The following is a 15,660-nucleotide window of genomic DNA, read 5'->3' on the forward strand; positions in this document are numbered from 1 at the left end:
CTGGAGAGGAGGGCGTAGGCCCCTAACGTCATTACAGGAGAGTTGCACAGTTTAGTCTGAGTCAAGACTTTAGAAGTTGAGATTTCTTGGTCTAGGGCGCACTGACTTTCCCCCTCTAGCCTACTTCGTCGTAAACGATCTCGACATAGCTTTATTCGTGTGATTTATTTATTTGTAGGCTATTAAAGGAATTACCCACTAGGAGATATGGACTGGAAATGGAGCATTTTCACATTTTTTCTCAAGTTTTATTTGGCATATGGGATTCCGTACGACTTGTTTCAGGGGTCACCCTACACTGGAGTGGAACACAGGCACAGAAATAGGTAAGACAAGTGACTTTTTTCCAAAAAGGTTCGTTGTCCAGCATTTCCATAACCCACAAACCTCCAAATTCTGCCTGTTTCTTCTAGGCTACCATTAGATGTATGTTGTAGTAATAAAAAGGCTTTCGAGAGTGCCGTTACATTAAAGTGCCTATCTTGCTTTCTGAGCAGTCCAAGCAGATGGGGTGTCTACTTTTAGAGGACTTTATCAGTCAGCATGACCAAACCTGTCTCTGTTTATCTCTACAAATTCGATAAGAGCCATCCAACAGCGGAACCCGAGCCATCATTGTCTATCGTGCACGTATACAGGAATTCAGACTCACACACATCGTTCAACTACACGATACCATGGACCTGATACGAACGGTGTCGCATCTATGTGGTTCGTCCGTCAGTGGAGTGGGATGGGGGTGTTAACAGCTAGTTCTGTCCATCTACAAACTAATCCCGGACTTTTTTCTCTACTCTCGCAGGAATTGGTGCGCGTACGTCGTGCCCAGGAACGTGAGTTGCGCTGTCCAGGGGGGAGTGGAGAGCTTCGAGGAGCCCGTGGCTGCGCCCTGTCCCGCCTATCAGCAGAACTGCGATCAACAAGTGACGTAAGCATCCCTGCACCAAGCATCGAAAAGCCAATGAAGCTGTGTTCGATCGTTATCGTTATGTTTAGTGCCAGCAGGAGGTTTGGCATGCAGGAGCAGAGCCAGATCATCTAAACCTCACACACGTAATTGGAGGGTGTTGTTTTTTTAAGATCCTTTTAACCAACTAGATTTTTTTGGTTGCATTAGATGTTTCGTTCATAGCATCGCAATTAGAGGTTTGAGAGCACCCGTTGTTATGAATGCACGGTAACAATATGAATGTTGTTTCAAAATGAATTTCATTTTGACTGAGTGGATGGTTGATTGTTTGGGGAGTGAGACTAGTCAACAATGGCAGGAAGTAGTTATTGTAATCAGAGACTGGTTTAATTGAAATACCTTAGAGTTATAATAACATAATGACATAATGACATAATGACGTTTTAGGTAAAGCAACAGTAATGTGTGATATCAGCGCTTATAACATTAAGGAAAAGGATTAAAAACCATTTACACTGAGATGTTTCAGGGTGAGATCTTTGTACTCCTTCTGGGATATTGCAACACACACGACTAGAGGCTGTCTTTTTGGATTCTCTGACGTATCTTTTCCATTGGTCAAGCCAGTGTCGGAGACAGTGTCATCTCAGATGAGAATTATGATTGGTTTAAAAAAATCATCTTTCCAGATGTTACCCATGACATGAGTCCTGACTTCTGGGAAATTACGTCAGCTTTCTTTTTTATCGGAAGGGAGGGTTGCCTCAATCATAATTCCCTAGAAAAACTATGTTTACAAATTCTAAGCCCATTGATCACACATGATTACTCTCATGTTTGTTCCGTGTAACACATGTGGGGAATGGTTTCTTGTTTCCTCCGTCCAACTCTTTCAATATGCACTTTCCTGACAGGTACAGAACTCAATTTCGGCCAATGTACAAGATTGCCTTCAAGAGAGTCACACAGTTGGAGTGGAGATGCTGCCCTGGATATCAGGGTCAGGACTGCAAGGACATGAAACCATCTCTCAACCATCAAACAGTACAAGGATCCCAGCCCTTCTACTCTCCAAATCCTGGACATACCACCAGACATGCACAAAGTAAGACTAAAGACATTGTGAAATGTTGGTTGATTGCGACACACATTTTTGTTGGCGAAATGCATACTGGAACTAGGGTTGGCTGATGTGGAAAGATATTTGATCACAATATCAATGAGGTATCTCCCGGCCAAATGTACTGTATTTATGATTTGAAAATTCCAACGTTCCACCCAAGGAACCATCAAAGTTAAATTCAATAACACACAAGTTTAAACAAGCACTCCGATTGGTCAATTCCCATTCTTGAGTGTGTTTAAATACCCGGTGAAAGAACGGACAAAAAGATTGTGCCTAATTACAGAAAGTATCGCTACGCTAACTAGCCGAAACTACTTTCATGAGCCTAGTTTCCATAACAACGTTCAACTGACCAAGAGTCGGCTATCGTTACTATAGGAACTATTTTCTGATGGAGATGAACTCGGGCAGAAAGCTTGAATTTGAGGGCAAATTAACCCACAATATGAACATATTTTACAATATTGTTGATAATGAAGATGGTTTGTGTTATTGAATCGCAATCTTACACTCAATGGCGTTCTTGAATGTCATTATTGGTATTTGAAGCACAGTACTTGGGAACTCGGCGCAAGCGCCTTGTTCCTACAGCTGTGCTTCGCATACCAATAATGACATTCAAGAACGCCATCTTGTGTAAGATTGCTGAATATCCTGTCTTTATGATGAATCTATTTTTAAATTGAATCCCAGACTAATCATCGGGCCCACTCCCACACAAAGACCTAGCTAAACGTTAATATCAAATTCTCCTTTTGTGACATTTAAAAAGTTCTGCTTATTACCACCACAGTCCATGTGTTGTTTTTCCCCAAAAGACCAAAAAGTCTAATCCCGACGATGGTACTCTTGTCGCCCCAGGGCCAGAGCGGAGAGAGACGGGCCACCACGAGGCCAGGCACGGCCCTGGACCCGACAAGGTGCGCCACCTGGAAGGGGAAGTGAAGCGGCTCTCGCAGGTGGTGGTGGACCTCCAGACGGCTCTGAGCGGCCTGACGGACAACCTGCGCACGGACATCCAGGAGGACACCAACAAGATGCTGGTGACCCTGCTCAACAACCTGCGGCCGCCCGGGAGCGCGTCGCCGGGCGCCGGGCGGGAGGAGGAGAACCCGGTGGGGCTGGACGGTCACCAGGCCACCAGGGGCGCGGGCGCCATCGGAGACAGAGGCATCGAGAACATCATGGCCCGGCTGGATGACATGAGCCACACCATGCAGAGCAAAGACGACACCTTGGAGGAGCTCCGAGGGCTGGTGACGAGCCAGGAGAGCCAGATCCAGCTGCTGATGGACGCGGCGCAGTCTCAGGCGCCGCCGCCCGGCGTGCTGGACGGCGGAGGTGGCGACGTCTCGGCGCCCCATCTGGATATCCTCCAGTCCTACGTCGAAGACAAGGTGGCGCAGATGAGGAAGGAGGTGGATCTGGACCTGGAGGTGCAGCTGGGCAGGCAGCAGAGCTCCTGCAACGACAAGATCCAGAGCCTGCAGGCCATATGTGAAGAGGGTCAGGATCAGACAATGACCAGCCTCACCAAGCTGATAGACGCAAAGGACGCCGAACTGAGGAAGGAGATCCACACGCTGCGCTTTGACATGGTGGCAGCGGACGGACCCGTGCGCAATCTGCGCCAGACCTTGCCCCCCAAACAAGAACAGGACGGCACCGACCACAAAGCGCTATGGAAAGAGATCAGCCGCGTGGCGGAGGCCAACATCATCCTGAACGGTCGCATGGACAATGAGCTGGCCTACCTGGCCGAATCGCGACCGGACGAAGGGTACGGCCAAGCCATCGAGGAGCTGGAGGCACGCCTGAACATAACGCAAGAAAACGCAGAGACGCACTGCTTTTACATCGAAGAGAAGCTGAGCCGTGCGATAGAAGACCAGGCCAAAGAGCTCAGACAACTCCTGGATGAGCGTCTCAACACTATGGAGGACCAGTTCACCAGCATGTTGGTGGAGATGAGTAACAGCTCCGGACTGTTTGGGGACACGGCGGACGCTGGCCAGGGGGAGACTAACGGCAACAAGTTCCCCGCCAAAGGCCCGGTTGTAGCCTTTCCACGCCGTGGCTCTGATGAGGCGGTAGGTGCTGGAAGGTCATCTCCAGCCACTGCCGGTCTGGATCACATTTTGAAAGACTTGGGTCGCTGTAAGGACGAATTGAAAATCCTCCATACTGATGTTGGTGAAAACTCGGACAAACTCAGGAACCTGGAGGATATCGTAGAGAGGGTGTCGGTGGGTCACCTGAAGAGTGTCAACACGATGGACGGCTTCCAGAAGGGATTGATTAACATCCAGAACAACGTGATCGGCCTGGCCAGCAGCGTCAAAGGCGTGGGCGACTCGATGAGAATACACAACCACGAGCTCCACAGAATCAACTCTACGTGCTGCCACGCAGGGCAGAGCGGCCCGGGCACCCCTACAGGGTCAGGTCCCGGGGCGGGTGTAGCCCAGCACCACCAGATGGAAGGGCTCAGGAACAGGCTTGATACACTCAGTAACCGCGTGTCATTGGAACTGGGTCGTTGCAAAGACAGCACCCAGACCGTGGCGGACACCATTTCTACTGTCGACGGTCGTTTGACCAGACTGGAAAAGGTGTGTGAAAGGCAGGCCGTGGCTTCCAGTTACCCTGTCCAAACAAGGGATGGCATTGAGAGGAAGATTGCCAGTCTCCAGGGCTCTGTCCAGAGGACCAATGCCACGGTGGGGTCCCACACTGGGGACATCCACTCTCTGCAGAACTCCCTGCAGAGTGTGCAGGTACAGCTCTCTGCATTGGCCAAGCAAGTGCTAAAGGACGTCAATGAAAAACAGCCAGGTGAGTCACACGCACGCAGATATATTCCTTATTTGCTATCTTTTCAAAGTAGCAGGCCCAAGTGGGCCTGTTTTGACTCATAGTCTAAAAATCACATTGGTAACATATATTGGTATATACTTCATGATCTGTAGTCACAGGGCCGTAGGGTTCGAGGGGCCAGGGGATTTACCCCAATTTTATTCAGTAATGAATTACAGACCGCAAAACATTCCACAGTGTTTCTGGCTGTTTGTACTTAATTTCTAATGTCATTGGCAAGTCTGATCTGTAATGCTTTAAACCAGTTGACGATAGATTAAGAGATGAGACAATCACTCTGAAAAACAATGGCCTTAGGGCCTTCTCTCTCAACATCCTGTCTCCGGGAATTATTCACACACACACACACACACACACACACACACACACACACACACACACACACACACACACATCTGCGCAAACAGTGACTCTGCTTGCGTCATGAAACCAACAGCATGTGACAAAGTGTTGCCCCATAGCCAAAATGTGGCAGGCAGCGCTTCCGTGTTCCGTGTGTGTGTGTGTGTGTGTGTGTGTGTGTGTGTATGTTGTGCATGTTTATCTGGAGGTGTTGGTAGTGGTGTGGATGTTGTGGGGGTGTGTGTTGGGGGGGGGGTAGAGATGCTCTCCGACATATGGCCACGGGGTATCTCCAGTGGCGGTGGAATGCGGTGCATCTGAATGGGCCACTCACACTCACTCGCCCCGGCCACGTCATTTAGAATTCAAAGACACTGCAGGGACCTGAGAATGGAGTCCCTCCTCGCCTGCCTGGCTCGGATCATTATTCTCCATTAGAGTTTGAAGTGTGACGTTCAAGGGAAGGATTGTGTCTGGCGAAGGGGGGATGCTAAGAGACGCCTCCCGCGGTATGTCTTTTCTCTGCTCTCTCTGCTCAGGGGGCGCTCATTTGACTTGTTGCTGTTCCTCTGCCTCGTCGCCAGCACCATGCCAAAGCCTATGCCGCCCTGTAGGATAGTGTCGGCGTTCGAGTGTTTTTGCACATTATGCAGCCTGATAGGTGTAGCGCTTGTCCGTACATGACAGGGAAATGTGTTGCCAATCAAAACAGAATATTTTATCAACCGCACTCGAGTTAATGCATAAAATGCACACAAACACACGCACATGCCTACGCTCACATGTGCGCACGCACGCACGCACGCACGCACGCACGCGCACACACACACACACGCACACACACACAGACACACACACACACACACACGTGCGAACACACACACAGGTGCATGCACACACACACACACACGCACAAACACACACACATACACACAAACACACTCGCACACACACACACACACACACACACCATCCCAGCCAGTAAGCCTGACATAGGGAGTCTGCTGCTCATTAGAGACCCTGACTCACCCGTGATGGAGGGGAGAGAGGGGAGCAACCAGGGCTCCACACCCAGGACCAGATGCTGCTTCTACCGCTGATGTCATGGGCGAAGGGGGCCCCCCCGTTCCAGACCCGGTGCCTCCCTTTTCTGTCCAATCAGAAGGGGTTCACAGCATCCAAAAAAAAAGGGGGGGGGGGGGGGGGAAGACGAAAACAAAAGAAACTGACTTTGGGTGGTGTAGTCTGGGACTGCATGGGTGGAGGGATGTGTGGAGAAGGGTTATCCACTGCATCCATCATTGGGGTGTTCTGGGTGCAAGACGGTGGAGGTTTGGAAGGGGTTTGGAAACGTGAGAATATAGTGTGTTCACTTGGTGGACCAAGTATGGAGGTTGGAGCGTTGCTTGTTTTTGAAAAAGGGGGATATTTGATTTTATTACCTTAAATGGTGCTTTGGAGCAAAGCAAACAAGAGCAACCGATAAAGTACAGAAAATAAAGGCCTGGTTAGATTGCGAGCAGTCACCGGGGTGGTTTTCATATCCCTTTCTGAATACACTCAACATTTGGAAGAAAACCCAGATACCAACCCTTTCAGTTTTCCTCCTTATCCATGACCCTGTATTTGCTTTACTAGACTGCAATAGCTGGTAACAAATAGCACAGAGATGGTTTGCACATTGAAGCCATAAAAGGAGAACATGATTTTCATTATTTTAGGAAAGTATCTGAAATGATTTAAGCTAAACTCGGGAAAGACCGTGAACTGCCTCCCGGATGTAAGGGTGTGTCAGCAAGGGCAAAACCTTTTCCGAAAAATGTCGGAACTCATGCGCCATTTCCCGACTTCTGAGACTCCGCGGGAACCCCTGAGGTGACTCCGTAACAGACGAAGTGTTGTAATAAAATCACGGGGAACCATATTCTTGCGCAATAGCCCAAAGCCCTCACTCGATTGTGATTGGAGGGCGGGAATGAGCTCCCCGTTGCAAATCGTTGGCCCCAAAAGACCCAAAAGCAGCTGCTGCAATCAGCGCTGAAATAAGTTCTGCGACCCAGCCCTGTACGCTGCCCCCACCGCTGAACTCCCCAAACGGAAGAGAGAGGTTTATATCAAGGTTCTGTTTCCACACACCATCAAAAGCATCCGGTTTTATTTCGGAATGTCTGGAGTGTGATTTTGGGTGTGTGTGGCCCTAATAACATAATTTATTGACACTGCCGTCTGGTGGCTCCACAAATTTGACCTTTTCCCCCCCCCCAAGAGGTTATTTCCTCACGCCTTCTTTTTTATGGTGGGTGTCCCCACCCTATCCCCTCCCAACCTTCTCACCCTTTTTTTCCACACTTCTCGCCTCCTCCCTTTCCTCCCCTCTGTGCCCGCTGAGATCTTTCCTCTCTCCCCAAAAATGTCAGACGATCGCGTATTTCCTCCTCTTGCCTCGCCCTGGAAGCAGTCACCCACAGGGAGGCCTTCAAAACAATAGAGAAGAGGAACAAAACACACACATACAAACAACAGAGAGAAATACCTGTGGTACCTGTGGTTCAGGCGGGGGGGCGGGGGGGGGGGGGGGGGGGGGGTCGGAATTAGACAGCTTGTTTTGATTTCATGGATCACTGCCTCTTCCCACCATTGATCTTGTGGATCTTGATGCAGGGGGTGAGGTGGCCGGCTACAGTGAGCGGGGTCTCTCGTGAGCAGTAAATACCACACGGGCAGCATCAAAAGCAGCCTGGAAATGCAGAAAGTGAGGGTGGCAGTCGGAGGGTTTGGTGGAAGGACCACCTTGCGAGTGTACCGAGAGTTGCTTCGACGTGAGAGTGATATTTACTGTACACGACTCTCCCCTAGTTAACAGCGGTTTGGTTGTTGTTGAATCCCCGGAGGTGAACTGTTTCCACTCGGTCTGACAGCCCCGGGGTTCTGAGAAGCTCGGAGCCCATCTGGAAATATTCTGAAGAGAATGGACTTGGACACACACACACTCACACACACACACACACACACACACACACACACACACACACTCACACGCTCACACTCGCACTCGCACTTGCACACACACTCACACACACACACACACACGTCTGCATGTGCAGATAGATCAGACAAATGCACAGTCTCTCTCACACACACAAACACACACACACACACACACACACACACACACACATCACTCACCGACTGCAATCCTCCTCCCATCACTAATATCACTGCGCGTCATAAAGACGTGTGTGTGTACGTGTGTTAGTTCTTGCTCCCCTGATGTCTGCCGGGAGAACTCGATGAGTAGGATGCATGCCGGAGACGTCTCTGAATACACACACACACACACACACACACACACACACACACACACACCCGCGTTCCCCACCTCTGCTCCAGTGTTGATCTGGGGAATCAGTCCATTGCCGTGGCAACGGCTAGGCCATAGTGTGGGTATGGTAATGGGGGTGAGGGGGGATCCTGGACTACTACAGGGACACAGGGTACTGCTATTAAATGTAAGGTCATCTGATGTGTACAACTTTTTATATATTACACCCAATGACGTACCCCCTTTTATACCCCTGTTATCTGTGGGTGGGTGTGCGTGTGTGTGTGCGAAAATATTCTTTTGCATTTGTGTGTGTGTGTGTGTGTGTGTTTGCGTGTGTGTTTTGTGTGTGTGCGTGTTTGCATTTGTGTGGGCGTGTGCATGTATGTGCGTGAGTGGGTGTTTTTTGCGGTTGTACCCGTAGTGATTCAGAGCCCTAGCGCTCATGGGAAATATGCACTCAGAAAGCCAGCAGCCCTGAAGGAGTCGAGGAGAGGAAATGAGGGAGAGATTTGTGATTATCTGAGTGCAACAGGATTACTCGCTTTAATTCGCCCTGTCCTATCTTTTTATTGCGAGTGGGCTTCGGAGAGTGGTCTGTGGTCTTGCATATCAGGGGCCGGAGGAACGCATGTGTCTGACACAGACTGGCGACGCGCTGGTGGATAAATGGAGTGGTTTAAAATGAGTCAAGGATGTTAACTTGCGATCTGTCACTGACATCCGATATGTCAAATTGCATGCAGCTGTTGACCTGACATGTGTGTCTGTGTGTGTGTGTGTGTGTGTGTGTGTGTCTTTGTGTGTGTGACCGTAATAGAATTTGTTATCAACACCCCAAGAACCCACTCTCAATGTCTCTACTTGTCGAGATTGTGTGTGTGTGTGTGTGTGTGTGTGCGCGTGTGTGCATGGACGTGTGTGTGTGGGTCTACTCCACACCAATACCGCATTTGCACATGATCCTCATTTCCCAGATTCTTAGCCACTGTCGTACACGACTTCTTTTCCCGACTTAGTGATTATGTCAACAGTGAAAACAACAAACACCAAAACGTTGAATCCAAGTGTCATTTGGCTCAATAGCAGCAAGCCATTAGGACGGCCACAAGGGAAGGCGGTGATATGGGTGTTGTTGGGGAAACGAGCGATTTATGAGGACTCGTACATGTTGTGCAGTTGCTGTGTTTGGTGCGGGCCAACATTACACGTTATGCTGCAAAATATTTGGTGTGATGTGTAATAGAAAGGGGAGTCAGAGGAGGGGGGGGGGGGGGGGGTTATCAGGGCATACTGCCAAATGTTGACCTCAAACTGAACGTCCCCTTCAGCCGGGCTCCCAGGAGGGGAGTGGGCGGCATGTGTTGTGTGCCGTCTCACACGGACGGGCTGATGAATCCCACCACATGTTGAACTTAATAGAAGCGACGATACTTCTTCATCCGTCTCATTTCCCCCTCTCTGCCCCCCCCCCCAAGGAACGACCCTGAACGCCGAGACCCCTGGCTCTCCTGCTCCACCCAAGCGCGTCCCCCACATCCACATTCCCATCATCATCCCCAACCCCCGGCAGCCGCCGCCCAGCGTGGCTCTGCCCAACACGCACCACCAGGCCGGGCCCCCGCTCAGGCCCTCCAGCCCCGCCAAGCCCTCCAGCCCCCAGCAGCCAGCCCCCAAAAGACCCGTGTTGGAGACCGGGGAGGCCGGACCCCCGGGCTTCCCGCGCAGGATGACCGTGAGGAGGGGCGTGCAGGACGAGGCCCCTGTGCCCTTGCAGGGCTTCGCCGGAGCCCCAGGTCTGTGTGTGGTTGGTTGAATCAAAGCTAGGTTTAAAGGGGGGGGGGGGGGGGGGGGGGGGCTACATGCTGTTTGCTGCCACCTACAGGCGGCAAAAAGATGTCCATGTTTAGAAAGAGGTCAGGAAAAACACAACTATGCAGAAAGAAAAGAAAGGAAAAAGTTGTTCCAATGTGTTCCCTTTTCTTTACTTTTCATAAGACACAAAAAGTAATTCAAAGTGGTAATCTCGAAGACATCCGCGTTGTTCTCTTTGGCGCCACCGATCACGAAAGTGACAAGGTGAGGTGTGTTTTTTGGCCCTCACTTCCACGGCTTCCTAGAGATTCAGACAGTGTGACGTCAAGTTAGTTGGCAGTTGGAAACGCTGGCAGCGACCTTTAAAAAGCAGTATCTCGCTTCACGCACTGTCTCTCCGTCTACCCTCTCTGCTGGAACCACCACTGCTGCGTGATGAAAAAGTGGCACTAACCGCGAGTCCATAAGTTTAGTCACCATCCTGTTACCTTGTGTAGTCAGTGATTTTACATGAAAATCTTCGACTATTACTTTAATTAAAAAAATGTGGTATTCCCATAAAGAGGAAGCAGAACTTGACAGCATCCTTCGGTTGATGGATCACATTGTTAAGAGAGCCAGCGATCGCAATCGTAGTAATTAGTATGTAGCCATAGCAGTGTAGTGCATCAAATCCTGCAATGCAAAACGGAGCACCAAAAACACCATGACTTGTTTTGATACAACTCTTTCTCACATAGTCTCAGACTCTGTAGCCGACACCCAACCACACACCACGGCTCGCCCACGTTAACCATGATTATGCATCCTAGATTATTGTCAAACTTTTTTGTTTGTAAACCCTGTGTTGAAGAACCACCCCCTGGTGTTTAGTAGTTTGAGTTGTTTTTCCCCTGAAATGAAACAGCATGAGCACCAGGCCTTTGCTTCCTGATGTACAACACTCATTCTCAGCATGCGCGTCTGCGGTGACTTGAATATTTCCTTATCATGGTGACAAAATTATAACCAAAAAGGAGCAAACAAAAAAAGTTCAGGCAAGAAAAACTCACAAAAACTTGGAAGCTGCTCAGTACTGAGAAGCGAGCGAGTTAACATAAATGCAGCAACAGCGGCTCTCAGAGCCAAGCCATCTCTGATGGCGACAAGCAAGCGAAGCTTCCCCATTGGTTAGACTGCGATAGAGCAGTGTGTTTAAATGTCTTTTGTCACCTCTCGTCTGAAAAACTTCAGCTACTGCTGTGCTCTCTTAGCCACGTTCCAGCCTGGCCAACTGTGCACGACTATTTTTACGTGTGTGAAGTCGACTGATATTTTACTGCCAAAGCCAATTATCATCATAATCACTCATTTGTCATCATTTTTTTTGCTTCATTTATTCATTTATAAGAAATGTATTAAACATTTGCTGGTGTTTTACAGGCCATCTTCCAGTGATGCCTGTGTCGCTCAAGTCTCACCTCAGTCCAGGTAAGAACGTTATTATAAATAAAAGTATGAAATAAGTGGTGTTCTTGTTTATTTATTCTTACACACTGCCAGATGAGAGCTCCTAGAAGATCTCTCATCTTAGGAAGAGGTAATACAATTATCCTAGCTATATCACTTTGTTTTATATGCAACCAAGCACATAACATATATATGCATGAACATTTGACTTTATGAGGTTTTCTAACATTAAGTTGAGTTCCCCTAGCCTCCCTATGGTCCCCCAGTAGCTAAAAATTACATTAGGTGTAAACCGAGAAGTAGGTATCTTGCTCCGCCTTTGAAAAAAGGATCGCTGAAACGCTTCGATTTGGCTTCCGGCCCCATATGTCATCATATGGGGCCAGGTTACCTCCTCTTTCTCTGCCCGCCAATGAGACAATGAGCTAGGACGGTGCGAGCGCCACATGTGTGTGTGTGAATACACACACTGTAACGCAAGTGTTCTTTGTTATTTGGATAACCGTTCTGCTGTTGGTGTTATGGCGCATAACACGCAACACAATAACGCAAGCTTGCATAAAGCTCCCATTTGGTGAAAAGACTAGACTGCGTCGGGTTGGTTGAGAAGGAATTGGGAACCGCGACATGGAGGAGAAAAGGATTGTTGCCCAGGATTGTCTGTTGGAGCCCCGCTGTAGCGGGCAGCCCCGGGGGCAGGCAGTGGGCAGCGTTCAGCGGGCAGTGGGGCTCCGACGGACAATCCTGGGCAACAATCCTTTTCTCCTCCATGTCGCGGTTCCCAATTCCTTCTCAACCAACCCGACGCAAACAACCCCGGGCAACAATCGCGGGTAACAATCCCCTTCTCTTCCATTTCGCGGTTCAGTCTGTACTTAATATTGACGTGGAAGTGGAAGAACCAGAGGCGTCTGAGAACCCGACGCAGTCGCTTGAGATTCATAATATCATCCGGAGGCGCAAACAGCTTTTGACCATGATAATATATATTATACTGTAAACACTAGCGCATGGTACCGTGGCCGCAAGCTGCTTAGGGCCACACCCCCACCCTCCACCTTGACCCGCCTCTTAAAATGGCACGTTTGTGGAGAGCTCATTGTGGGACTGGCTCGTAGTGGCTGTAACTCTGCACCAAGGCTGAATTTCTTGAACGTCTTCAAGTACTGTATTAGGGGCACTAACACCTATATTAAAGCATCCATACAATAGCACGTCATGGGATCTTTAAGATGCATACACTTACAATGAACCAAGCACAACCATTTTCCCATTTCATTCACAGCTCTGGTTATAGTCAACACCTCAACCAAATTATATGCAGCTTCATAGCACCTGCCAGCTGAATTTAATCAATGAAACGTTGATTTGCAATGCAAATATCTCACCAGCCATCCCTGTGAGCAAGACTGATTTAAAAATAAACGTGCAACCCCTTTGTTGTTACCTTGCCTACAGTGCTGCTGTCATTTGTGCGTGCAAAGTATCATTTATGAGTCCACACACTTCATTTTTGTCATACCTTTCTTCAGTTCCTGTTGCAGCAGAGATCCCCTGGAACCGAGCTCAACCAGCCCAGTCCGCAGGTAAAACCCCCTCCATCTCCTTCCTGGTCTGGATGTGGACCATGGCAGTGGTTCTGGTCCAGCCCCAGGAGCCAGATGGGTCTTAAGTCACCAAGTCTCTTGCAGTAGTCTAGACAATTCCTTCATGAACTGTTAAAAACATTGAAACAAAAGCTGCCACAATGGAGGATAAACTCAATGAAATAGCACGCCATTGAAGATTAATTAACATTGAAACACATGTATTTAATGGGCTTCTTTCTGAAGATGATTCTTTTGCATAATGCTCTGCGACTCTTAATTGCCCTCCATTGAAAATCAGTATACTAGTGGCTCCGGAGCTACATTCACGTAAAAAAAGAAGATATTACCAAACTGCAACCTTTTTCTTTTGTCGAACACTATGTAGTGTAAGAACTTCAAACATATGGTTGGTAATGTATACGTCCTTCTAAAAAACTTTTTCCCCCATCAGCGGGAAACAAAAACCAAACTCTAAAAAACAAGCTGTTACTTTGTCTCTCCCTGTGATGGGAAATGTTAACCGTTTATCGATTAGTCATTCATTGAAAACGGTGGCGTTCTTCCTGACAACCCTCGCCTCCTAGCGTTTCAATGACTGACGCATCTCACCTTACTTCCATTCTGTTCTATTCCACGCTCTCTTGCACCACGCAGTACTGGCAGACCCCAGCTTCACGGTGGAGCCCGTCTCCTTCTCCGTGGGCCTCACTCAGCAGTACTACCTCTATGGAAGCTCTGGCCCCATCCGCTTCAACAAAGTGCTGGTCAACGACGGTGGACACTACAGCCCCAGCACAGGTAAAACAGCACTGTTTTGGTGCATGGGGGTAAACGTCTGTCAGTGGCCTTTTGAATGAACAAATGCACATGTCTGCATGTGCACTGCTGTCTGCCTCGGCACTTCTTTGTGACTCCTCCATGTATTCACTACAAGCTCAACGATTAAGCAGGGAAGAGCGGCTCTGCAGTGTATGCGTCACTCAGCGATTCTAAACCTTTTTCGGGGACGTGACCTCACTTTTAGGTCTGAAAATGCGTGCAAAGTGGGAGATGTAGTGAGACTGTTTGATTGACGTTACCTTGTAACCAAAATAACAGGAATGGCATGCAGTAGCATTGCCATATTTACACTGTATCCCTTTTTAATCTGTGTGCAATTAAGATTTGGACCAGGATCAATCCAAAGCACATCCATTATGTTTCATGCTTTGGTTTTCCTTTTAAATCCACCCGGACACCTAACAACTCCCCTCTCCTCCCTCACCTCATCCACCGCCCCTTCTCTTAAGGAATGTTCACCGCGCCGTCGGACGGCCGCTACCTGGTGTCGGGCGTGCTGACGGCCGGGCCGGGGGAACCCCTGGTGGTGACGCTGTCCGTGGACAACCGCAGCGTCCAGAAGCTGCAGAGTGCGGTCCCCCCGCTACTGGGGACAAGGGAGGTCAGAGGCTGCGGCGGCTGCGGAGGATCCGTGTCCTTCAGCCTCGTCCTGTCCCTGAGGAAGGGCCAACGGGTGGGCCTGATGCGGACCGCTGGCAAGCTGGCCTCCTCCGATGGCCGGGTGGCGCTATCCACGTACAGCGGCGTCTTCCTCTACACGCCGCAGAGCAGGAGCTAACAGGGCGGGCGTGGGGGAGTGTCACGACGACGGTGCCGCCATGAAACACAAAGGGACTGTTTATTTTGTTTTGTTTTCCAGCCCAGGCAGACTGTGGGATATAGAAGAGACGTATTGAATGCTTTATCGACTGGTTTGCTGAAGGCCTTACCCAATCTGAGCAAAGCCAAGTACCTGACATACCTGAAGTTCACATTGTGGTTCTAGGGTGGGATAAGGGTGCACACATATGTTTTCAAGTTGTTTTCCCAAAGAATCATTCAAGATATCAAAAACTAGAAGCTTTTTTGTAGCTAATATATTTCTGAATTATTCAACATTTTTGTACCTACTTTGTAACTTCAAATTGAATTATGTATAAACGTTTGTAAATGAAAGCTGATTGTTTTATACGAATGCACCTCAAGTCACTTATTCAGCCAGTTATTACTGTCATCTAAAACAAGGCGATGCTACAGCACTGCACAATGTAACATATCACCTTCAACTTATCTTCCTTTTGTAATCTATTCTCAAACATAATTAATGATCAATAAAAGATACTCCGCACTGAATGAATAAAACAAACGAGCAGTAAAGCTGGTCCATATTAAGAGATCACTATCAAGGCCT

The 15,660-nt window shown here is 48.8% G+C and overlaps 1 protein-coding gene across 1 annotated transcript; it reads left to right on the top strand.

Moving 5' to 3' along the window:
• The first annotated feature begins 100 nt into the window (after positions 1 to 100).
• Positions 101 to 15,530, top strand: emilin2a (elastin microfibril interfacer 2a). Its single transcript, XM_084480721.1, has 9 exons — positions 101 to 326; positions 803 to 928; positions 1,825 to 2,015; positions 2,898 to 4,871; positions 10,056 to 10,373; positions 11,815 to 11,862; positions 13,374 to 13,427; positions 14,085 to 14,228; positions 14,720 to 15,530. Exons 1-9 carry the CDS (start codon positions 208 to 210, stop codon positions 15,046 to 15,048), a joined length of 3,303 nt encoding a protein of 1,100 aa, XP_084336847.1. The 5' UTR covers positions 101 to 207; the 3' UTR covers positions 15,049 to 15,530.
• Positions 15,531 to 15,660: the final 130 nt, after the last annotated feature.

Source organism: Micromesistius poutassou (assembly GCF_964030765.1).
Source record: "Micromesistius poutassou genome assembly, chromosome: 16".
Lineage (NCBI taxonomy): Eukaryota > Metazoa > Chordata > Actinopteri > Gadiformes > Gadidae > Micromesistius > Micromesistius poutassou.

What these genes read in the sequence shown, in the direction of transcription:
- emilin2a (XM_084480721.1), top strand. Translation starts at nt 208, where the DNA reads ATGGACTGGAAATGGAGCATTTTCACATTTTTTCTCAAGTTTTATTTG. An exon ending in CGTCAATGAAAAACAGCCAG is followed by an intron (nt 4,872 to 10,055) that starts GTGAGTCACACG and finishes CCCCCCCCCAAG; the next exon opens with GAACGACCCTGAACGCCGAG. An exon ending in TCAACCAGCCCAGTCCGCAG is followed by an intron (nt 13,428 to 14,084) that starts GTAAAACCCCCT and finishes TGCACCACGCAG; the next exon opens with TACTGGCAGACCCCAGCTTC.